At 38.6% G+C, this 25,077-nt stretch overlaps 1 protein-coding gene across 2 annotated transcripts in view; it reads left to right on the top strand.

Moving 5' to 3' along the window:
* MYLK4 (myosin light chain kinase family member 4) overlaps window positions 1–24,822 on the top strand; it is an 81,014-nt gene extending 56,192 nt beyond the window's left edge. The window contains exons 3-15 of one of the 2 annotated variants that reach the window (XM_032682531.1): window positions 3,645–3,711; window positions 4,206–4,755; window positions 5,609–5,628; window positions 8,398–8,503; window positions 9,337–9,430; window positions 10,468–10,577; window positions 11,236–11,377; window positions 13,662–13,732; window positions 14,423–14,551; window positions 15,070–15,222; window positions 15,571–15,643; window positions 17,258–17,327; window positions 19,640–24,822. In XM_032682531.1, coding sequence (XP_032538422.1) covers window positions 3,645–3,711; window positions 4,206–4,755; window positions 5,609–5,628; window positions 8,398–8,503; window positions 9,337–9,430; window positions 10,468–10,577; window positions 11,236–11,377; window positions 13,662–13,732; window positions 14,423–14,551; window positions 15,070–15,222; window positions 15,571–15,643; window positions 17,258–17,299 — 1,557 coding nt within the window. In that variant the 3' untranslated portion in view covers window positions 17,300–17,327; window positions 19,640–24,822. Of the gene's footprint in view, window positions 1–3,644; window positions 3,712–4,205; window positions 4,756–5,608; window positions 5,629–8,397; window positions 8,504–9,336; window positions 9,431–10,467; window positions 10,578–11,235; window positions 11,378–13,661; window positions 13,733–14,422; window positions 14,552–15,069; window positions 15,223–15,570; window positions 15,644–17,257; window positions 17,583–19,639 lie in introns of those variants that run through there. The other variant, XM_032682542.1, reaches the window with a different exon arrangement.
* Window positions 24,823–25,077: the final 255 nt, after the last annotated feature.

The following is a 25,077-nucleotide window of genomic DNA, read 5'->3' on the forward strand; positions in this document are numbered from 1 at the left end:
AAACATCACATTGTCAACTAGACCATGACACTAAGTGCTACATCCAATCTCTTCCTAAACACCTCCAGGGACAGTGATTCCACCACTTCTCTGGGCAGCCCATTCCAATGCCCAGTCACTCTCTCTGTAAAGAACTTCTTCCTAATGTCTAACCTAAACCTCTCCTGGCACAGCTTAAGGCTGTGCCATCTTGTCCTACAGCTGGTTGCCTGGGAGAAGAGACCAACCCACACCTGACTACAACCTCCTATCAGGTAGTTGAAGAGAGTGATAAGGTCTCCCTTCTCGCCTCTTCTCCAGGCTAAACAACCCATGCTTCCTTAGTGTGACGGGGTGATAAAGGATGGGTGATAAAGGATGTCTAACTAAATGGTTGAGACTGCTTCATGAGGCCATTCATTACAAAAATTTTTGCAGTAGGAAAAAAAAGAATCAAAGAGTTTTATTAGGTGAATAAAAAAATTTGAAAGTTAGCTAAAAAAACATTCCAAGGGTAGGACTGCTACAGTATAAAGAAGGAATTTAACTATGTAGAGCTCATTAAAAAGGAGTCAGATGTCTATAAAAGACATTAATTTCTTGCTGCATTTGAAATTTCTGTTAGAATATATTATATTTGTGTATATAATTGCTTATGGCTTAATTTCTGCAGGTTTCTAAAGTCAATTTAAATAATTTCCAAAAGGGATTTTTTTCCATTGGTCTACACTGAAGTTTCAGCCTCTGGGCTATCTCACATTATTCCGTATCATCACCTGGACTTTTATTCTATCTCTGTTACTTAGAGTCTAGCAATACTTTGTATGAAAGACTATGTTTAAGTCTGGAAAATGTATTTTTGAAGATGCAGTAACAAATTGCGTAGATACAGACACATTTTTGCTTTGGTCCACATTACAGAGTCACAATGCAAGCTTTTATATTTAACCTTTTGTGAAATGAAAATGAAAAATTAATTGAAAGCTTTTGGCTTGTGTGAATAGGAAAAATGACTGCACTGCCATTAACCCAATTGTGCATATTCAAGTCATTAAGAAAGGAGAAAAAATAATATGGAGGCATAATTTCCACTAAGGAATATTAATTTCTTTAATTTTAGAAAATACAGACTGGAAATAGTCACATGTCACCAAAGTTCAGGAAGAATAATACATCAATAAATAAAATATTATTAGAGATAAAGTTAAAAAGATCCTTAAGAAAGCACTGCTGAGGGAAGAGGAGCAGTGCAAAGTGTACTCAGGTGGGGTAGGTGCAATTAACGAACCACATGACCTTTCAGCTGAGATTTTCAGAAGAGTGTCAAAGCTTTTGGGACCAATGGGCTCTCGGAGCAGCTGCCTGGGATTGGACTTCACACGTGTCCCTGAAAAACTACAAGGAGAACTAAAAGGAGGTCTTTGTACCTCCTGTGGCTAGGATGGGAAGGATATGTTGACTTCTGTCAGCTCCAGAGAACACGGTGAACCCCTACCTTTTACAGGGGAGAATAATGAGCAAAATTTCTTGGTTTTATTGCCAGGTCAAGATTTGACAAGTTGAAGTTACATGTTACTGCAAATAGCTAAACATGTAGAAAACTTGGATGTTCATGTATAAATTATTCATGTGTCTACAGATACCTAGTCCTTATATTTGTATTTCTTATTCTAGTGCACTATTGCCCCTGCATTTACTGCACATTGATTCTGAAGAATACCAGTACATGTTTCATTTGTATTCTTTTTTTCCCCCTCATTTAAATTAGTATGAGCTCCTCGTCTGCTGTTAAAATGTAAGAGATCAGAAATGGTGCTTGAATAAACATGATAGTATTTTATGTAATGCCCTGGCAGTCTCAGGTGTTCAGCACCATCCAGTGTTCCTTCTACTTGACGGATTTCCAAAAGCTGGCTTCTGTATTTCACACCTGCAAACTACAGCAATATTTAGTAGGAAGCGCTGTGTGTCTGCAATTAATTCTGAATGCAGAAGTGAAATCTGGCCCTATGCATCAAAGGGCTTGGATGCCATTTCTCTGATTATTTGCTCAGCTGACTGTGTTTGATCAGAGCTGATGTCCTCAGTGGTCTGGTGAGACTGACATACTTACAGGAATCTGAGTGCATTACTAATTGCAGTCACATTGCAGAATAAATAAGTCTGAGTTTTTTTCCCCCCTTTTTTTTGGTGCCTTTCACCATTAAATAACAAAATGAGCATTGGTTGATTCCCTGTGATCCATCTGGAATAATTACATTTACATTTAAGTTCTGTGGGAACAAGGCTCTGATTTATATTTCAAGAGTGCATACCTAGTTGTATTGAGGCCTTTTTCATTTTGTGGCCTGCAACCTCCTGGGACCAACTGCATCCCAAATAATTGTCAGTCTCAGATCTTACGCTCATATTACAGTTTCCTTGTCCCTTACTGATCAAGATTTTCTGAAAAAGTTTTGTTGAAATCCTTCATGCAGTTACATCCAGTTTTTCTCAACTCTTTTTTGCTTCTCATGGAATTTCCTTTCCCTTGAACTCTGTTTATAGTGGATACACATTGCTTTGATTTCATGCCTATTTTCTATATAGCCTGATGACATTAAAATAAAAAAAAAAAAGGCATAAAAAGTGCAGAGGGCTTACCAGAACAAATGTTTAGTAATAGAACTGGTTCATGCCCAGAGTACAATATGACTAAGCTGTGGGACTAATCATTTGATTAAGACACTCAAAATTAAGTTCCTGACCCTGTATATTTTGTTGGGATACACATAACACTGCTGTAGTGGGCAGTTCCTCTTGAAAATACTTGGAGGTATCTGCATTTTTCACACCTTGTGGATCTATTAATAATAATGTTAGTACCAGTTTCATAGTACTGTGGGAAGAAGAAGGCAGGTGAAAAAGGAGCACCAAGCAACAGCAGAGACCATGGTCACCACCCTACTAAAAAGTCTGGGAGTGGCAAGTGAAGAAACAGTACACAGCTTAAGAATATGAGTAAATATCCACAACAGGAATACGAGTAAATATCCACAAAGGTAACTGAAAGAGCAGAGGTTTTGAGAGGACCTGAATTGGTATGAAACGCCTCTAGATGTCACTGCAACATTGTAAAGTGTAGGTAAGAGAAGGCTACAAAGCTGAAGTTATGTCTTATATGCTCCAATTCCTGGTTACTGTCTCAATCAGCCCATAATAAATTGTTGCATCATTAAAAAAACCATTACCAGATGTTGATTAACAGCAAGAAACTTTTTGATATCTGTCATTAAGACCGTTACCAAAGATTTTACTAGAATATTAAATATTCCAAGCCTTGGTTTAACCTAGATTTTAACAGCAAAAGCTAGTGCAGGGCGACAGCTCATTTCTGGGTGTTTCTTTCTTTTAGACTCTGAGGTTCAGTCCTGATTTTTTCTGGGCTGTTTTTATGCCAACACTGATGCTGATCACAACTGAGATAATTTCTCTTGCTTTACACTGGTACCAATTCAATCAGCTTGGTAGTGATTATAATAAGGACCGTCATTTATGGGAAATGTGTGAATTACAACACAAAGTATTTGTATTTGACCCAAAAAACTCAGGTTGCAATTTCATGAGAACCAATACCATATGTAAACTGTATACATTGACTAATATGTCAATTGCCTTTTCCACAGGTCATCAAAGAAAAGTTACATTTGAATGAAACAGAAACAAAAGAAAAGAAGCCACCAGATTCAACAGGTTGGACTATTTTTCCTCTGATCGGTTTCTAATTCCTAAGAAATAGCACAAAACTAGCCATTATGTTCCTGAGCAGCTCCAATGAAGTTGCTTGAGTTACATGTGTGCTCAACAGCATGAGTGAAAATTGTTGAAGTGACATCAATCTACTTTTCACATGCCTGTGCACAGGGTCTCAAACTCAAGCTCAAAAAAGTGCTTTGCCTGAGAAGTTCATTAACCTTGACTTGGCTGACAATAATTTTGAGTGACAAAAACATTTTCTAGTGCTGTGTGTCAAAGGAAGCATTTGTGACCCATGACATCTCTGTTTTGAATAAGTAGTCTGCTCTTGCTTAGGAGACACTTGAACTGACCTCGACAGTGGAAGAGAAAAGCAAATGCCTAGTTCCAAATGCAACTAAATTTATGCTAAGTGTGCAGCCCTACTTTAATGTTGTTACTGACTATCAGAAAACCACTGACAGATTCCTTCGTAATCTCTTCACTTACAGAGGGGGCCATCCAGAAGAGCCAGTCCTGCTCTCAAGAAGAAGAAGTTGATAAGCTCAATGAGGAAAATGCCAAGAGGGAAAGTTCTGTTCTGCTTGAAGTGGATCCTCCCAGATTTCATACTGAAGGATCAGAGAAGGAAGAAGAGAGTTTGGCTTTTGAAAGTTATTACGAACATAGGAGAAACTCTGTTCAGGAAGAACAGAATATAGAAGAATATAGGAGAAACTCTGTTCAGGAAGAACAGAATATAGGAGAATATAGGAGAAACTCTGTTCAAGAGTCATTGGCTCCAGCAAAACAGCAGGAAAAAGATGCTGTTGATGATGCTTGTCAAAGGCTAACTGTGCAAGAGATAGAGAGTGAACCCCCAACAGATGAGGAGAGGAAGGAGGAACATCAGGTGCCTGGAGATGAACAACAAGAGGAGAGGGAGAATGGAGGGGTAGGAAATGCTGATAAGAGTGAAAAAATTGTTGAGGAACCACCAGCTCCTTCCCAAAAGGAAGATGAGGCAGAACAAAGCCATGATCAAGAGGCACCAGAGGGAAGGTAAGACCTGAAGCTTATACTGTACATTCTTAAGAGACCTATGCTTTAGAAAAATGTGTCATTCAAGTTTCAAGTCAAAGTGGCTGGTTAATATAAATACTGTTGAAAATTTAGCCCAGTGCAGAAGTGAAAAATATGTTTATCTCTCTGAGTGAAATTATACTCTTAAAACAGACAGTCAAACAATCTACCATACATGGAATTAGCAGTGTGCTTTGCTTGTTTGCTTGGGTAATATTAAGAACATGGGTATTATGTTATGCTATTCTTTATCTCTGAGGAGAATGCTCCCATTTTTCAGTTTATATACTGCAGTGTCTTATAACATATGAGCAAAATAAGGTTAGATTAGACCATTGGGAATTAGGCCATTGCCAACTGGGAATTAACTTATTGCAAAATGTAGTAACTTAAGGGATAATATAACAATGTCAAACTTGAAACTTGGCCCAGACAATTAAACTAATCAATTTATTTACTGTAATTCTTTCTTTGCTACATTGAATGTAGCCCTTCAGGGATAAACAGGTTTAAGCTCTCAGGAACCTATATGAACATAGTTAAATTCCAGTACTCTCCCCTTGTTTTAAAGGTGAGATTGATAGCCAAATGTTAAGTCTAGAAGACCTCAGGTGAGAATTTCAGTAATTGAGAAATATTTTGCTGGCATGATTAATTTAGGGGCCATTTTTATTTCTCAAAGTGAATATTAAACCAGTTTATTTTACACCATGAAACAAAATTACGTAATGTTATTTGAATGCAATGTATGTGTAGGCATTTTTCACCTGTGTTTCTAAATTTGCTCTGCTTTAAGTGTATCCTGCACTAATGCCATGTTTTGTCCTTGCAGGTGTAAAAGCTGCGAAAAAGGTACAGGAAATTATAGTTCAATACTGAGCAGACCTGCCAATTTGAGCATAGCAGTAGCAGTAAGCATTGAGTGAATGATGAAGGTCTAATCAAAGATGATAACAAAAAGAGCAGGATAGTTGCAGAAAGCGCTGATGACATATTTAAAACTATAAAAAACTCCTAAAGGAAATATCTTAAAGGCAAAACATTTAATTCCATGGGTATTAAGGTGATGGACAGAGAGAGATATCTGTAGAAGAGAATTATTTCGTGATTGTAATTGGTAGGGGAAAAAGATGTGCATGGTAGCTCTGGCAGGAAACAGTTGTTCATGGACCATGTCCTAAGCTGATGAGAAATAACACAGTTCTGCTTGCTTCCATCTTAGAGGCTTCTGTTCTGTCAGAAATTATACACAATTAATTTGCTTCTGCACTACTCCACTAATACTATCCTCTCTCCCTCTTCTTTTAACAAAAGAGCTAAGACTCCGAACTATAAAGTGGAGGGAGAAATTATATCATGTGTGGTAAAATTGGTTGACCTGTGGAAGTGCTGAAACTGTGTGTTAGCAGGGAATCTGCAGTGCTCTGGATGTAGCCTGAAAAACCAGCTTGCTTATATTTGTACCATTGTAATGTGAAGTGAGAACAACTACAGCCTATAAAGAAATACAGACTTTTGTGTGGAAGCCTGAATGATGCTGTTGAACAGTCAGATAAATGGTGCTCAGGCACCAAACTCTGAAGCATGCTCACCATGCTGAGGCAGAGATTTCTAATATTAGATTTCCAGCTTGAGAATTTCAGTGCCTATCCCTGTATGTGAAATTGTGGCACATGAGGAGGGGGCCTGAAAGATTTGAAGCTATTTGTGTGTGCATGTGCATGCATAAGACTCAGAATGAATTTCTTTGCTTTGGGAATGGGGGGAAAGTGCGGAAGGGAAACAGTTGTTACATGTTTGTGCTAGGTTTGTGTAGCAGGAAACAGGAGATAGTGTACTAAAACTTTAAAATTTATAAACTGTCCTGAGCTCTGGCAAATTGTTAGGGATGGCGTTAAGGTTAGAGTGTCTCTGCTGGAGCATCTTTGATCTGTAATAGGAGGTCATTCTTGAATAGGGAGAAATCCCCTCTGGTTTTCAGGAAAAGAAAAATAGAAATTCTGTCGCTGGGAACATCTTGAAGGCAAAAACTTACGTAGTTTTAAAAAGCAGGCTGACCTCTTTAAAAGAACATTTCCTTGCCCAAAGTTGGGTAGCGGTTTGCAGCTGAGCTTTTATAAAGACATTTTCTTTTGTCACTTACATTCTGGAGCCCTTGGAATTTGTGTTGTTAGAGTCAAATTCTGCCTTAGGGTAGAGGTTTTCTTGGCATTTTGTGGGTCTTGGTAAGACACAAAGACCCATACTTATGGTTGTGCAATTCAAACTCTGCAGAATCCCAAGTAGGTGGCAAACTTCCAGAAGCCCCAGCTTTTCACAATTCTTTGACCATGAACTAACTTCCTGACCATGTAAGTTATTAATGCTGTCAAAAAAAAATCTAGGTACACAGCTGGTGTCCAGGAAAAATGGACATTCACTGTGAATAAGGACAATCTACTGCTACATTAATGACCAAAGTGTTCCTGCCAGCTACATGCTGTCATGGGGTTTTTTGTTTGTGTTTTTGATCCTTTTCACTGGAGTAATGGATGGTTTTAAAATTGCTCAACAAGCCTCACACAAAAAGGAGCTGGCATTCCAAACCAGAGAGCTCATGTGGAAACACTGGGACTGTAGCCCTCCCAAACAGTTGAAGAAGTATTTGTCACCTTGGTCAGCCAAAGGTCACTCTTGGGAATATCAATCAAATGAAAAACAACGTGGGTATGAAATTGAAGTCGCAACACCCTGCTTTTTAAAAAGTCCAAATTAGGCATGGAGGGCTGGTCTCCAGCAGGGATTTTGACAGAAGGGTGGCAGAAAGGTCCAGCATGTGGAGGTCCAGACAATAACACCAGAGACTTGCTGAAACTCCGTAGCTGCTGCAGTGTGATGTCAGGAACACATCCCTTCTCTGTGCCCCTCTTTACCTTTTATCTATCATCCTTTTTTAAGGACAAAAATTTTTCAGAGCACCATGTGTCAGTTACCATGTGTTCTACCATACCAAATCCAGAGCCATACTGGAAACCCTAAATGCTGTCTGCCAGGGCAAAACTTCCCCATGTGCATAAGCTCTAAATGTGATCTTTAAAGGTGATGACCACACTGCAGAAAAGGACAAGTTATGTCAATCAGTAGAGAAGAGGATTCTTCACTGTGAACAGCAAAAGCTGGGAAATAGCCTTTCTTAGCTGGGTCTGGAGGAGAGTTCAGTTTCTCTTCCTACCCCACTGGAGAGTTACAGTACATGCTCACCTATTAAGAGTACCTGAGGAGGAAAAAAATATTTTAAAAAATCAGAGATAAGAGTGAGTTGCTGAGGCCCTTTGTGGGCACGAAGCTACACTGATACAGTCTAGTGGTCTTTGCCTTTTCCTACTGTTGTGCAGAATATGATAACTTAATAAAGGAGTCCTTGTCTTAGTGTAGCTCCCAAACAACAACCTTTTTTCTGAGCCAGAGCTTCTGAAATAAACCCCTTCTTAAATAACAGAGAAAGACCTATCTATAAAAGTTGCAGTAAGTGTATTCAGTTCTTAAATGAACTTATCTGGGCAAAAGAGGAAATAAAATATGAGACAGACAAGCACTGCATGTGACCACTCATATGCTATCTGTCTGTTTTTATTTTTGTAGATGATATTCCTACTCCACCAGCACCATTTGATCACCGGATTGTCTCAGCCAAAAGGGTGGGGATCAACAATTATTATAATGTCAATGAGGATGAAATTCTGGGAGGGTAAGTCGGACAAAGGGAATCAACTTGGAAAGCAAGGCATAAATTTACAACCAAGCAGCCTGGGAGGTGAATGGAGGCAACATGACCCACTAGATCCAAAGTCATGGAAGTCTTTATAGAGGGATGAAAAGAGGAGGCTGATTTTAGTGTGAGTAAATTTTGGCTAACTATTTGGCACCAGTAGACTTGCCCTGTGTTTGGTATTGTTCTAGGTCAGCAAGATGCCCTCAGGGTTTATGACAGGGCTCCTAAGATGCTGTAATACTTTACCTCACATTACAGCCAGGAGGACGTAGAGACATGTTGTAGTCTTCTTTCTCTCAGTGGGTCTCATCCCCAAAAACACATGCATTTTCAGATAGATTAGCAGGTTAATCTGAGAGGCCATGTAATTCCTTGATCTCTCATGCTGACATTGTTTAGGATAGAGGGATATTGTAATTTATGATGGCAGTGTGCTCTTGGGTAAGGCTTTGGTTCTTCATGGAATCACAGCCCTCCCATGGAGGAGAATGATGCGATAGAGAGAGGCAGATTATGCATGAGTCGTTATCCTTAGAGTATGTTGACTCCTCTGGGATTAGTCACTGCATGTTATGAGGTGAGTATAGTGAATCATATAAGTGCGATATACCAGATAGAACAGTGTGTGACTTTTGGTGTGCCTAAATAAATAGTACCCAGTATAATCTACACAACAAAATAGCAATAATAGAGCAATTGAAATGCAATCCAGAAGGGAGAGGATAATTTATGTTGTTTATATTGCAGTTTACATTCAGAGTTGACACCAGTATCACTGGATGATTTTTTTTCCTCCTCCTTTTCTCTAGAGGGCGATTTGGACAAGTGCACAAATGTGAAGAGAAAGCAACAGGTCTCAAGCTAGCAGCCAAAATTATAAAAGCAAAAGGTCCAAAACAGAAGGTTGGTAGAGTGTGATATTAGTCTTTTGTTCCCAAAGGGATCCCAACCTGTTCTTCAGCAACACAACACACCATGACCAAGTGTCTCACAAGCCAAGACACTCATAGGACCTGCTGGATTAGCATTGACTCTAGTGCTATTTCCCTTCTCCTTCAAAACTTCTATTAACTCTTTTTTTTTCCTTTCTGCTGTTAATCCTATTAGCATTTTTTTTAATAGTAAAAACATTTGTCAGGCCCGAGACATAGCATATTGCCTCCCAAACGCACGGTAGCCTTTGCTGCAATGACTTGATATCACTGTGGGGGATGCTGATAACAGACATGATCTGTGCTCCTGAAATCAACACAAATATAGATGAGAGGAATTAATCTGGCCTGTTTTGCAAACCTCCTGGCCATCTGTGGCTTGCTTTCTCATATCATGATGCATATCATCCTTTATGTGACAGCAGTGTCATTAATGGTATTCAGGAGTGGGATTTGTCTCGGCTAACTGAAGTTGCTAAGGTATAGCTGTGGCCAAGCTGATCAGAAAGAATCCTTTTGTAGTCAATGGAGAGAGACTGACACCATCACAGAATGATTCATCCCATTCTAAACTGCATGTCTAAAATAGTTGGGCTGAATGGAGGTACCATTCTCTCTCCTCTGATTACAAAGTTAGGTTTTGAGGACTGTTCTGGACTTTTCTTAGCCTGATTTTGTATACCTACAGCTGTTTGAACCAAGTCATTTTCTGCCTCTCTTTTTTCTTTACATCCCTGTGAACCCACCACTTGTCCAAGTGGGCTCTCTTCTTCCTTTTCCACCAAATAGTTATTGCTGAAGCAGTCCCCCGCTCAAGCTCTGAGTTCAGTCCAGTAACTCCTATAGCCTTGATATCTACCACTGCAGGAGCAATCAAAGGAAAGCCCTGTGTTTGGTTGCCACAAGCGAATACATGACGATAATGTACATTTGCTTCAAACTGTGTCCTGTTTCACGTAGCTTTCTTAGAAAAAAGGCATCTGAAGCAATACTTATGACTCTTTACAGGATGAAGTTAAAAATGAAATCAATGTCATGAACCAGCTGAATCACGTGAACCTCATCCAGCTATATGATGCCTTTGAATCTAAAAATGACATTGTACTTGTCATGGAATAGTAAGTGTGTTTTCTTTCCCTTTCTGTCTTTACCACTTTTGCTAGAATTGTCAATTTCCTTCTTGCTTTCTCCTGAAATTAGAAATAGAGCTTCTTACAGGAAAGAACATGTGAAATATGTATTCAAGAACAACAGAAAAAAAAAAAGGGAATTTAAGAGAAAAGTTTTCCCATCAGCCATTTATGCATTTTTTCCAGTGATGTGCCACATTACTGGTGCTGTAAAGCCACTGTTCCATTTCAAGAAAGACCTGTGTTATATATCTTCTCTTTGGTTTATAATTTTAATTTGTGTCAACTAAGAAACAAACTTCTCAGAATATCTCCAATTCTGGAAGGTAAATGAAGACATCTTACACCAAAGAGGAGCCAGATGTAGGTGTTGTGCCTAATCCTTATACTCAGTGCCTAAAAGGATAATCCTGGTTTTTATGCTGGATTATAAGGCTAATTAGGCACAAAATAATTGCCTTAAATTCAATTTAAGAACCCAGATTTGGGAAAATTCAGATCAAGGTACAAGCTTATATTGTAGACCCATCTTACTGCACTTGACTGTCAATGATGAAAATAGTCAGTAGTGTAAATTCTGTATTAATCTAACTGCATGGGATTGGATTTGGACTTGGCCACTGCTTTATTGTCTTTCTCTCCTCAGTGTGGAAGGAGGAGAGTTATTTGACCGAATTATTGATGAAAACTACAATTTGACAGAGATGGATACTATCTCATTCATAAAACAGATCTGCAAGGGAATTCAGTACATGCACCAAATGTACATTCTTCATTTGGATCTCAAGGTAGAGTATTATGACGTATATTTTGTGCGATGACAGATGTGGAAATTCTTACTCTTAATGGTAGACCATATAGCTTAGCAGATTCCCATGGCAGAAACAACAGAGGGCCTTATTCTACTTTCCTTATACCAATGCATATTTACTTTACCACATTGAGATCAGTTAAATTACTACAGGACCAAGTAAATTAGATGAGAATTCTGGTCATTTGTCATCAAGCCTCGTAGTGCTTGAATTTTCCACAGGCTGATTTTACAGAAAGCCAGCAGCTGAGTACAAATACCTTACTGTTTTCAATTTCGACATTTGAATCTCAAGATATTGTGCAAATATTATTTAATTAGCAATTATCCCAATTTTTTACTATGCAGAAATCAAGACATGAGTGAGTGGAACTAAATTCAAGGGTCATTCAGGATCAGCATAAACCCTGCACAAGTTTCTGAGGACTACACTAAACTGCTGTAGTCATGAAAAAATAGCCAGATTAAGGGAAAGTGCATTAAAAAGTACTTGCTAAAATGAAAGAACTAAAAATAGTCAGTGGTTAATGTAACAAATACATTATGTCTGTGTTGGATTAGTCAATAACTGCCACTGTAGCTGAAAGCCCAGAGAAAGGTGACAGATCCTCTACTGTGTACTTAGTTAAATCTTCTGCTTAGTTATATGAACTACTTGACTATATACACAAAAAGTCTCCTCACTTCTTTTCAAAAACAAATCCACCGGTTGGACATCCTTACTCTGGCTGGCTGCAAATGGTTAACTATCACCCCTAAGAAAACTTTTGTTGTTATTTTTCATTAAATTGTATATTTAAGCTGGCTTTCTCCCTTAGCACAAGTTTTTTATTGAATAATAGAATTGTTTCTTACCTCTGTTTAGTGCAGGAATAAAATGGGATGATGGCTTTAGTTTTATGACTGTCTATAAACTTCCTAGTGATCCCTGAGCTTTACAACAAAGCAAAAAGAAACAAAAAGTGCATAAGATGGTTTTCTCTTTGGTGAGATTTTTATTATGGCTGCTGTTCTTGGCTTGTAATGACTGAGTTAATATAGTACATCCTTAATGTTGTTAGCATATATATTGTTGCAGTGGTTAAGCAAATGAGCAGATGCTTGTTGGGACCTGCTTCAGTAGCTGATCAGTGACCAGACTCACTTTACCTTTATAAACATCCAGTTACCTAGAAACCTGTCAAACAGAAGTTCACACAGTTCTTTGGGACACATTAATTATGATCTTGGAGATGGCACAGTTTTAATATGAGGTCAAACTGCTGACAAAAAGATACATATACAGTCCAAGAAATTAATCCCAGAGATCTTTTTTCATGTGCTCGCCAGCTACAGCTTCTCCCTTCTGTTTTGCTTGTTCATAGATTGCTGTCAGTAACAAATGAGTTTGGGAAAGAAAGCTTGAAATGGAAAGAAAATAATCTTGACCATAATCATCCAGGACTTCAGAAACTATGGACATATGGTGTTTAAAAGTCCTAATGTAAAATGAATTAGTAATGGTGACAAAGGTTAACTAATGTTTTAAGTGTTAAGGGCTGTTTTGTTTCAAAGAGGACTCACTGAGCAATAAGACAGAGTAGCTATAAAAGTGCTGGCAATGAATATGAGACTGTATTTCAGGTATTTACGTTTCAAAGACAATTGGCCAAATCCTGTTCTCAGTCCCTTCTGTATGAATTTGCAGTAATTCTTGGAAGTTAAAGGATTCCTGCCAGGAAAGTGAAGAGTAGCATTTGGCCCTATAAAAATCCAGAGGGATTTAACCTGTGAATCCTATCTTTTGCTAAAATGTCTGAGAAAAGCATAAAGTTGATGTGACTAGCTTAATATATTAATGTTCAATCTGACAGAACATCTGTGAACTCAGAAATGTAAAGCTGTAAGATAAATTTCAAAGCCCAACAAATTCTATTTTTTAAAATCAGTGTCACCAGTGACAGCATTCTGAAATCCCTCTTTGGAAGTCTGCTTTCCCTGTCCCCCTCACCCTAATGTGTTCTTTATCTGAACTGCTGCCTTATGTCAAGTTGAAAAGCCATGGAGAGGAAAAAGCAGTTGCAAAGCACAGAATGCACAGCTCCAATGGCTGCGTGACAGCAAGAGGGCTACCCATGCAGAGAAATCTGAACAAGGAGGAAAGCAAAAGGTGCTTAGAAGATATTTACTCTGCTTTTAGTGTTTTTCTGCCTACAGTTTGCTAAAAGCCCAGTTTTTCATACTCATTAAAGTGCATTTTTTTCTTTTGTTTCTCTTGGCAGCCTGAGAATATCCTGTGTGTGAACCGAGAGGCAAATCAAATAAAAATTATTGATTTTGGATTGGCAAGAAGGTACATGCATGTGTTTTCACTAATCATGAATGGATTAGGAAACAATGGAAAAAATATTGCATCTCTACACTTATGTATTTCATTAATAATGGCCTTCTACTGTTGTTAGGACAAATTAATTTTTTCTTTTAACAAGGGATATCTTTTAATATGGAATGTTTGGAGCTGAGTGGAAAAAATTTGTTCTGAAGCCTTTTTCAAGTATATGGTTGAAAGAGGGTTGATTCTGACTAAGCAGGCATAAAAGTATCTTGGAACAGCTAAAATGGACAAAACCAGTAGTACATCTTGTCTAGTCTCTTGTCTGCAATATTAAGAGATTCTTCAAAAGAGAGTGTAACGTACCATCAAGGGCTGTTACAATATATCCCATGCTATATCACTTTCTAGTTTAATTAGGTGCCATAACCTCAGTGAAGGATTTACTGGTTAAAAATTTCATGCCTATGATATGGAGAAGTCCCAAAAGGATGGTAAAAGCTGCTCTGGGAAGTCCTTGAAATATGAATTTCTTCCTTTTCATAGCAGTTGCATTTTGCCCTAGTATGATATAAAGCTTGCAAACTGTTTTCATTCAGTATATGGGTATACTTCTTTTTACTTTGTACCATTGTCTGTCCTTGTTTTCCTACTGAATTTCCTTCCAGAATTCCTTTAATAAGACCTGTAATTGATGTTCCCATTTCCTAGATATAAACCCAGGGAAAAGCTTCGAGTTAACTTTGGGACTCCAGAATTTCTTGCTCCTGAAGTTGTGAATTATGAGTTTGTCTCTTTTCCTACAGACATGTGGAGTTTAGGAGTCATTGCTTATATGCTGTAAGTAGGATTCAGTATCTGCTTTGTAAGCTGTTTCTAGGTTGAACTGTGTAAGTCACCCAAGTTTGCTGCTATACTGGCAGATTGAAAAAATCTGAACTCAAGATAGAAATGTAGACTTCTTTCCAAATTCCATATTGAGCAATCTCTCCTCTTTTCCAATTGCCATGAGCTTTTCTTCTTTGTTTCAATGCATATCCCTCATGAGTGTTTGAGCATCACACTTCCAGAATAATGTAAACTGCTTGGTAAATTCCCAGTGGGTACTGCAAGAGTGGTCAGAGGTCTGGAAAATATGACCTACCATGAAAGACAGCAATGACTTGTTTATTAGAGAAGAAGGGTAATTATTTAAACATGTAAATAGATGAAAAATGAGAATGATCTGGGGACCTTCTCAGACAATAGCATTTTGCAACACAGGCCAGTAGGGACAGAACAATCATAGGTAGCACACTGGAGGTCATGTACAGGGAGGGGAAAGACAGGAGGAGTGAACGTATTTCTTTTAACTTCAGCCTCAGTGGATTGTCTCCTTTTTTGGGTGATGATGACAACGAGACCCTCAACAATATCCTGGCCTGTAACTGGGATTTTGAAGAAGAGGAATTTCGAAGTGTTTCTGATGAGGCCAAAGATTTCATCTCAAAGCTTCTCATCAAGGAAAAATGGTATATAATCCCTATATCTTTGAAATGCGTGTTCCATGCCATCATGACACAGCTGTGTCATTTGTGCTACTCCATTGCAGAACTAATATGACTTAAGTTTTTTATGTCCATGTAGAATATTATAATGCCACTTCATTGGTGGTGTTCATTGTATCCATAAAATGCTCTGAAGTTACCTGAATATATTTTTTCTGTGAAACAAAACTTAATTAATGGATTAGCTGCCACCTGGCGTAGTGTTCTGAAATGACAGCATTCATGATGGCAGAACACATGACCTGTAGCGGATAATTGCTGAACTGTAAGATTCTGGGGGAAACTCTTAATAGCATTCTGTTTTTCCTTTAGCTGGAGATTAAGTGCAACTGCTGCCTTAAAACACCCATGGTTAACAGACCACGAACTCCACTACAGACTCCAGGTCCCTAAATTTAGATATCCTTGTGCATCTGCTGTTGCCCTCTTGTGTTGCCACATCACTATTTGCTTTGACATTTTCCTTAACTTCCTCTGAGTCTTTGTCGCTGATTCATTTCTTGCCATTGTGAGGTACATGTGCCCCCTTGCTTTTTTTTAAGCTGTTCCGATTTGCATGCTCACACTTGCTCATCAGTTCTTGCACATCTGGGAAGAAATATAAGATCATGCAAAGCTGTGTGTTGCTGAGTGGATCTGTTTCTTAGCAAAATAAGAGTATTTACAAAATGAACACTGAATTACCATATGAAAAGGATTTTCTGACTGGGGATGATTCTTATTCCTGCTTTGAAGATCTTTTCAGGCTCTCCTGAAGTCCCACATGAGTCTGAATTCATCCTATCTCTTCCCAAGGGATACCTTTCCCAACAGAGCTTGGAATTTCACCTTGTGCATCTCTTAGTACTTAAGAGCCTTCTTGCCCTTCAGATGTAACCAGCTTCACGGGCAGCACAAAAAAATAATTTGTTTGTTCAAGCGAACAATTCAGTTGGTTTGAGTTTGAGGATCAACACGATTTTAAATCACTTGGTTATTCCCATATTAGGTAGTCAGTAATTTTTCTGGAGATTTATGCTGTTGGTGACCTTGCTGTCGGCTGTTTCTGCGAGTCCACTCTGTGGTTCAGTGGTTTGCAAGGGGATAATTTTAATAAGGTTTCAGAATTTTTACAGCATTCGAAGTGCAATATTCGCTTCCTCCTTTGCAGGCAAAGCACATCGATGTTAAATAAAATGACTGCTATGTTGCTGAGGATGTATATGTCAAGGTGCCTTTTGATATACAGATATCATTAAGAATTAATAGATCATATTGCTAATTTGCAAAATAATGTTATTAATGTAAGAGCAAAGATTATGATGATAATCAGGCAGTGGTAGCTCTGCTGATGAGGTGGTGTGGGTTCTGGGCAGGATGGACTGAATAGTGCCTTGACAGCTCTGTCCCTACAACATGTTCCTGTTATACAGAGTAAGGATAACCAGAATTACTATAAAACAGAATATAATAACATAAGAATATTCTAATTGTCACTGAAATTTTGTTTTCTTTGTAATCTCCCAAAACAGTAATGCCTATGAGATTACTAGAAGATTTATAATTGTGTGTGCACAGTAAAAATAGGAGAGTTTGTCACAGATAATATCTCTTCAGAGATATCCTCCTCAGATATCCTATGAAACCCATAGCATACAGTTTGTCTCCTTTAGTTGGGCTCCAGAGAAGCTCTGATTTCTGCAATATGGGGAACAGACAGTCTTTTCCAAATGCTGCAAGAACACAAGCTGGGCTGTGTTGCTTCCTATCACCAATTTTTTTCTCAGGGAAACCCTACCCTAATGCAAACCTTACAACTCATGTTGTCCTTTGTATCTTCTCCCCTAGTATTTTTTATTCGTATTTCTTGTGCTTTGCAAGATAGCTTCACTAAACATCTGATGTTGCAGTGTTTTTCTGCCATTACCTTAACTAGAGGTAAGATGTGACTGATCTACAATTAAATGCTTTAATAATGGTATCTTTCCTTTTTTTTGTTGTTGTTTTTCTTTTCCCTTAGAAAAAGGCTAAAGGTGTGTCTCAAGCACCCCTGGCTCAATAACCTTTCTGAAAGAGCTGCCAAACAGAAGGTTTGTTTCAGGTCCCAAGTGTTTCTTCAGATGTAAGTGCTGTAGCCCCTGCAGAAGGCATCAGTGGGCAGCCAACAACCTTGCATAGTCCAAAGTGCAGGGTCGAAACTGTATTCACCACCACCATCCCTACTTCTGTCTGGAAATCATTCAAAATGTAAACTGGCCCTATCACTTATACCAAGTAACAGTAATGTGCAAAAAAATTAATGTGCATGAAGCAATATGTGCTGCAAACCCTGACCATTTTAGAAGGAATGGTTATGCTCCTGCTGGCTCTCATGGGGCAGGATTTCACCCAATAATTTTTCAGTGTTGAAAGCTTTCAGGTTTTCATGCTGTGGTTAGAAGTATAGTTTAAAAAGGGTAGAAATATGAAAAGTAATAACTTTTTAGCAGAGGCACGGGCCAGACCCTCAGGGCAGCTCCACTAACTGTAACAAAATCAAAGCAAGGTGTCCCCTAAAAGAGGCTGCTCCACACTTCTGAGGACCCACTTCTGACAGGGCACTTATCTTCCCTTTTAGCAACCCAAACAATTTTGACAGAGCATCTCTCTCTCTCTGTCCTTTTTTCCTGGCTCCTTGTCTTTGCCCTTTCATGAACAAACACTTCATTAGTGGTTCTCAGACTGGCTTGGTTGCCTCCCCCCGGGGATCAGGGCGTCTCAAGTCTGCTCTCATGTTCTGTCTCTGGTTTTTGACCAAAGCGTATTCACTCAGCCATTTTAAAATCAGGCTACCTCAGGTGGTGCAGTATCTCCATAAACCAAAACACCAATTCCCACAGCCGCTTTTACCAACCACCACAGAAGTTGGTGCCTCTGTTGAAGGACCATGGGAACCACTCAGAGGTTCTGGAGGCCATCTCTGGGCAAAACGTAGTGGAGGGTCAAGATGTGAATTAGACTGAGAACACACACATACACTGTAAAACCACTTCCTTTTAGTAGTGCATCATGATTAACAACAGGATGCCAAAATAAAAGTATTCTACCTTTCACCACTAGCAAGTTTTTGATGGTGCCATTATCCATCATCTGCTTGGTAGGCAAGTGAGGTGTTGGGGTTTTTTGCAACAAGTTTTGTCCAGAAACATGTGAAAAAGAGTGTATTGTCAGAGGCTGGAATTTTTTTTCTGTTTTGACTAAGTAAGATTAGAACAGACTTTATACAGTGCAGTGTAGTAACACAGAAGTTAATGATCTTTAAATCTCAGGGACTTGAAGCTGCCTTTCCATCATACAGTGGAGGCCAGTAAGGACTAAGGTGTCATGATTATATCCTACTTGCTCTCTGAAGTTAAATAACTTCCTGATATGGTAGTATTTGAGCATCAACTTCTGTAGTGCAAATCCAGTGGGAATTAATATCTCTTTGTGATTCTCAGTATTTGTCCTCACTTCACTGGTGCTGACACAGATTGTATGAAGGTTTGATCCGCTCACCTGTGTGCTTCTACATAATAGTTTTCTAAACAAGTTTCCCTGACCTGTTGTAAGACTAGTGTTTTTATATGTATTTCCCATTTCAAGACACTGCCTTGTGTCAACAAGCACAGCAATAAAATGGCGAAAATTCTCCTTCTCTAATGCAGGAAGCACTGTATTGCACAATTTACTATTACAACCAAAGTCAACTCTGAGATAAATTGACAGTCCAAAAGCGGTCAAAATTATTTTCAAATAAACTTTTAATAGCTTTGTAACATAGTAACCTACCCATGATCTAACTTGCAGGAAAATCTGGTTTTGGCTTTAGCGGTGTTATTTCCTCTGTGTGTGTTTTTCTTTTTGGAGTTTATTTGAGCTTACTTAATGAGTGGATCTAAAGTCGTAGCAGTTTTTAAAGAATAGTCATAGCATATTTTTAAAGAATCCCTTTAGCTATTTTTGTCAGGCAAGTTGTATAGTTACCACATTTAACCCAAAATAATGTGCTTAAGTGCCAGTTGATTTAGACCTGGCATTATAAATGCTTGCAGTGGTAACACAAATAAATGGAGAGGTTTGCAGCGTGCCTTTTCATGCTGTGATCTGTATGACAAGAGAGGCAAAAAAGCAGAGTAGCTGCATTTCAAGAGAGACCTCCAGGATCAATTCTCCACTTAACAAAAGGGCCTTGTCTTTATAATGTTGTATAAAAGATTTCACAAAAAAGTGGCTGCAAGAACCCTTTGTAAGCAAGAAGCTTCAGTGCTGCTTACTTTTCTTTATGCACAAAGAAACCACCATGTGGTTGTTCTAGGACACTTAACCAAATAAAAAAATACACTGCTGAATTAACTGGATTCTTGTTTTATTTATTTTGCAGAAAAGCTGCTGTGTGGTTGCTACTGCTAAGAGGTTTGAAAATATCAGCAGTCTTGGTGCTTTACCTCCCTGCCATGACTGAGACTTCTCCTAAATGGACCAACAGCACTTTAGTTGCAGGACAGCAACTAAAGGACAACAAGTCCCAGAATTGAGGAGCTACTTCTTCTCTATTCAGCTGTTGAAAGAAGGAAAATATTTCTCCAGGTTGTAGGAAGGTGTTTCTTCTGGAGCAGCATGTTCTCCATGTCTTGGAGTGCTACATTAGCTTGGTTTCATGAACTTTTCTCTATCTAGTCTTATATCCTCATTTACTTATCAAAGGCTTCTTGAAGTCCAAATTATCATGGAAAATTAACTGTTCCTCATCCCAGCCCAGAAGGAAGTCTGTCACTATGTTATATCTGTAGCCAAGGTTGATTTGAAACCAGAGTCAAATAATTTTGGGGGAAAAAATTGCAGCAAATTTAAAGCTGCCTTATGTAGAAGATTTGAAGTTTGTTTTTCCTATCACATTAAAATGAGTTAAGGATTAACTCAACCATAGTTAAAGCCATGTAAATGTAACACCAGTGGAAGTGAGAAATGAGGCTTTCCTTGCGAGTAGGTGAATTTGCTGCATCTGTGATATGGTACATTTCAGGATTTTTTAGCCTGATGAATTACTGCTTGCTTTAAATACACTTGGATTAATTAAACAAGAAACAGAACAAGGCACTATTCACTTGTACCCATGCAAACTCTGTTCTCCAATATGCAAGTAGAATTCAGAGTTATTTTAACAGCGGTGATTTTATAGCAACTAATCTGTTTAATGCTAATATGACTGATTAGGACCATTGGCAAAGAGCAGAGTCAGTGCTTTGGTCATTATAACCTCTGAGTATAGGCCCAAACGAAAATCCACTGTTTTTCTGGAGTTTTCTTATCTTGCTTCCAAGCCTTTCTGACTCTTAACTAGGTAAAAAACTGGGACTCAGAACTGCTGAATTCTTTACCTGAGATTGTTTGAATGTGGCACATCATTAAGTGAATCTGAGCCTTAGTTTCCTAGTTCTGAGGTTAAAACAATGAGACTTATTCCCTGCTCTATATGGCTTTCTTACTGATTGGTTTCAGACCTACATGAATGCAAATGATAGTGAGTATTTTATTCAATGATGCTGATATATTTTGGTGCCTTTAGATTTTTTTTGTTTAACCCAATTGCAATCAAACTACATATTAACATAGCTATCTCTATATATTTATCTATATATTTAATAGGTTTATATATTTAAATTCTGTCTTTTTAAAAGGGGATCAACATAAAGACAAAACAGTATTATTCATCACCACCCAATGATTGGTTTTCACACCTTTGTCCTTTCTGGATAGCATTCATATAATAAAAGGGGCCCATTAGTGGGACACAGTGGCCATCACATTCTCTACAGCCAGTTCTATCCAGTGTTTTAAAGCCATTGTAGTAGATCTCTTTAGACTGTTCCTGTAAATGAATAGGGCTTCTTATAGCTGTGCAATCTGAGAAATGCTGATGTGTTGTACTAGTGGTTGCAAATGCATGAGACCCATTACTACTATCACACACTGACACACCATGTAACTTTTATATTGTGTAGAGCACTGCCACCTTCAAGTCCTCATCTGTAGTCTTAACTAAAGTAAGCTTTGACAGGGAGAAATTGGAGTTTATTTGGAAAAAGACTGAGTAGTCTCAAAGCAAGAAAACAAGCATATAATTTTTAGGTAGAAACTGGGCTGCTTGTTTTCAATCACAGTTTATGTTTGCCTGTAAAAAATAAATAGAAAAGCTACCTTTTTGTTAGGTCTGGAGTTTCCACTCCTGTTCACTGTAGCTTTTTGCCCAGTAAACAACTCAATGATCAGACTAAAATGCAGCAAACCACTTTGGAATGACAGGATGTCATTCTGCACTTTAGTGCCAGTATTGTAGGATTGGGCTGGGACTTTGTTTGTCCTGTGGTATATTTTACATGGATATGAATAAATTGCTTGTAATTTTGAATTTTTTTCACTATACTAAAATAACAGTGTGACTACAGTCTTTTCTGCTTGTTGCTCAGTTGAATTAAGGGGATTTATCATTTGTTGATATATACATCTGAGTAGTAATAAAGAGCTTAGTGCCATGAAGATCAGCCCAGTGTTAGAGTGTACTGTGCTGAGTCATCCATAAATCCAGGAGCCCTAGGAGAACATGGCCTCTGTTAAGCACATCCACACAGCGCTCTGTCAGAAATAGGCACATGTGAGAGGGTGGAATAGCTGGATGTGTTTCCCTCACATTGAGAAGTTAGGCCCTTTGAAAAGGCATGTGTTGAAGAGAGGACACCTCACTAGCTTCTGGCTTGTGCAATGGGGCAGTGTGCTTACATAATAATCAAGGCATTAACTTTCATTCTCAATAACATGGATAATGATTATCCCACTCTAGAGTCATATCTGTAAACCACCCCACTGTTTCATCCTTGGAACAGCTCCTGCAGTGGGGTGTGAGGTTGAAGGGGGGGACAGTTGGAGGAGTTTGGGCTGAGGAAGTCTCTACAGTGACTGAAGGTGCCATTTCATGCCCAGGGTTAAACACAAGCATGGGCCTGCAGGTGTACAGTGGAGGAGGAAAGAATCCCAAATGTACTACTTATTGCCCTATAGACTCTGGATCTGCAGCACCGAGTCAGAAAGGAGGTGCATTACCAAGATTCTTATTGTTATTCAGGGTAAAAAAATTATACTGCTAGTCATCACTGCTATGTATTGCAATGTGCCTGAGAAAAGTGTTTCCAGAGAGGTTCATTTGTATCTTGTATCCACCTCAGTAAGAGGAAGAACTTCTTTACATTGAAGGTAGCAGGGCACTGGAACAGGCTGCCCAGGGAGGTTGTGGAGTCTCCCTCTCTGGAGACATTCAAACTCCACCTGGATGCATTCCTGCTCTAGGTGGCCCTGCCTTGGCAGGGGCATTGGACTGGATGATCTCCAAAGGTCCCTTCCAACCCTAACAATTCTGTGATCTTTTCTGGCTGTTGTAATTTTAGTTAAATAATCACTTGACACAGCTTCTTTTTAATGGCTTTCTAATTCTGTCTCACTGCACTTTGAGCAGCATGCTGTTTTGTGTGTGTGTGCGTGCGCAAGTTTGATTTTGGTTCTGTTTTACTCTGCCCTATCCCTGGAAACATTCAAGGTTGAGTTGGATAGGGCTTTGAGCAACCTGATTTAGTGGAAGATGTCACTGCTCATTGCAGGAGGGTTGGACTAGACGATCTTTAAAGGTTCCTTCCAACACAAACTATTCTATGATTCTATGATTTTATGATTTAAATGTGTTCTGTAATGACTAATAGCTAAAGCCTTCTGTGTTAAATTATTGTTTTGACACATCATTATTTATTTTCTACTAGGTAATAATAATATGGTGCCTAGGTTCTAATAAGTCACCTGCATCTGTTTGAGTTTGCTTATAATAATCTTTTTATGTATTGGCTTATGTGGTTGCATTTGGAGGCTGTGAATTATTGTGCTTGTGAGCAGGTTTGTGTGTGAAAGGCACTGTACTAATGTTGTTACTCCATTTAGCTGAATATCCACAGACAGAGGTGACTGCAGATAACTTGAGAATGATATAGAAACACCAATTGTGGTGGAAGGGATAAAATGCCAAGATGCAGTCTTTGTTTTGCGTACACCATAGTATTCTTCCTGACATGTAAAAATTAAAGGCCGTTTCATGGGAACATGACAGCTATCACCTGATTCCTATAAAAATTAACATGCTATTATTCCCATTCCTATAGATACAGGGGATATACTAGATGCAAGATATACTAGAGTAGTCTAACATTGACATCAGGATTAGAAGCAAAAAGGCACAAGATGGGACACTACTGGCTTTCCAACTCTTTTTATATGTTGTATATTGTAGAGGTTATGAAATGGGTGAAAACTTACTACAGAAAGATGTCCATACTATTATGTCTATGTTTGTGAGCACCTGCAGCCGGTCACTCCTCTGGGTACCCTCACAGCATAAGCTGTTGGCAACTCGGGATAATACACTCTGGAGACTACAAAAGGAGTTACTTTTTAATTTTATTTTCATATTCCTTCTAATGTTAGAAGCTGAATAAAGTTAAAGTCAAACTAAATACTGCTATAGCTTCATTCCAAGCAGGAATAACAGTGCAGCTCTACAGAATTAAATAAGGGAAGTACTAGATCCACCTTTTGTGATGTGAGTAGTACAAGAGCCCAATTTAACTTCCCTGCCTCCCTGCCAAAAAAAAAATCTACTTTGCACCAATCCTGACCAGTAAAAATAAAAAAGAACCTTAATTTTTTTAACAGTTAAGGAATCTCAATCAAGAGACAGTTTTTCTGCAGTGGTTAAATTGCTGCAGTTAGAGTCAAGGTATTTTAGCATTTTGAATTTAATGCTGACACTACAAATCACCGTCGGTCTCTTTCAGCAAAATGTCCCTCACCAACAGGAGCTGTGAGAAAAGAAGGTGTTTGTCAGCTCTTCTCCACTAATGGAGATCTGGAAGCATTACATGCCCTTCCCTTAGAGCCACCAGTGAGCAGGAGAGTTCTTACCTTGGGAATGAAATGTGTGATAGCAATGGAAGTTTTGCACCCACAGCAGTGATAAACGAATGAGCATTGATGCTTCTAACTCCTTCCAGGGGGATGATGCATCTTCATGTACTACTTTTATTATCACCAATAAATACTTGTTCTTGTATCTCCTGTGAATAAAACTAAACGCTGCATGAATCCATTTAGGGACATTAGACTGTTTCACCTTCCATGAAGGCTTGGTAGCTGAACAACTAACTACCTGTTTCAAACTTAGATGACAATTGGTAGAGATAACACTTTGTAAATATGTTTTTTAGCTATGTCCATAGAGTTAGTGATCACATTTTGGTGTGGCAGAACTAATGTTTGTGTACCTCACAGCAACTTCCCTTGAATTTAAATGACAGGTGTGTGGCAACTACATCACAAAGCACGTGGATTTTCATGTACCTTAACACTTTGGTTTGAATATCTGGTTTTGTAGATTAACTCATGTATCTCTGCTATGTGTTCTTTTGTGAAAACATGAAGCAATCTTATAAAAAGATGACTGAGGAATAAATGCAGATTTTGTTTACTCCAGAGTTTTTGTTTGCTGTATTTAATATGTCTGTCATTTATACTAGTGACAGAAAGAACCATGAGCTTTTCCCCAAGTGCTCTCTCTAGATACATGAAGAGAAGAGTAATTTCAATTGAAACAAATATACCTAAGCCAAAGGTAGACTCAGGCTCACAGCTTGTACTCACCCCCTGTAAGAAAGCCTCAGCTCTCTCTGCAAATAACTGGGACTTGAGGTGCTCTCGACTGCAGTCTTGATCTAAATCCTTAAGATC

The sequence above is a fragment of the Chiroxiphia lanceolata genome, chromosome 1 (genome assembly GCF_009829145.1).
Source record: "Chiroxiphia lanceolata isolate bChiLan1 chromosome 1, bChiLan1.pri, whole genome shotgun sequence".
Classification (NCBI taxonomy): Eukaryota; Metazoa; Chordata; class Aves; order Passeriformes; family Pipridae; genus Chiroxiphia; species Chiroxiphia lanceolata.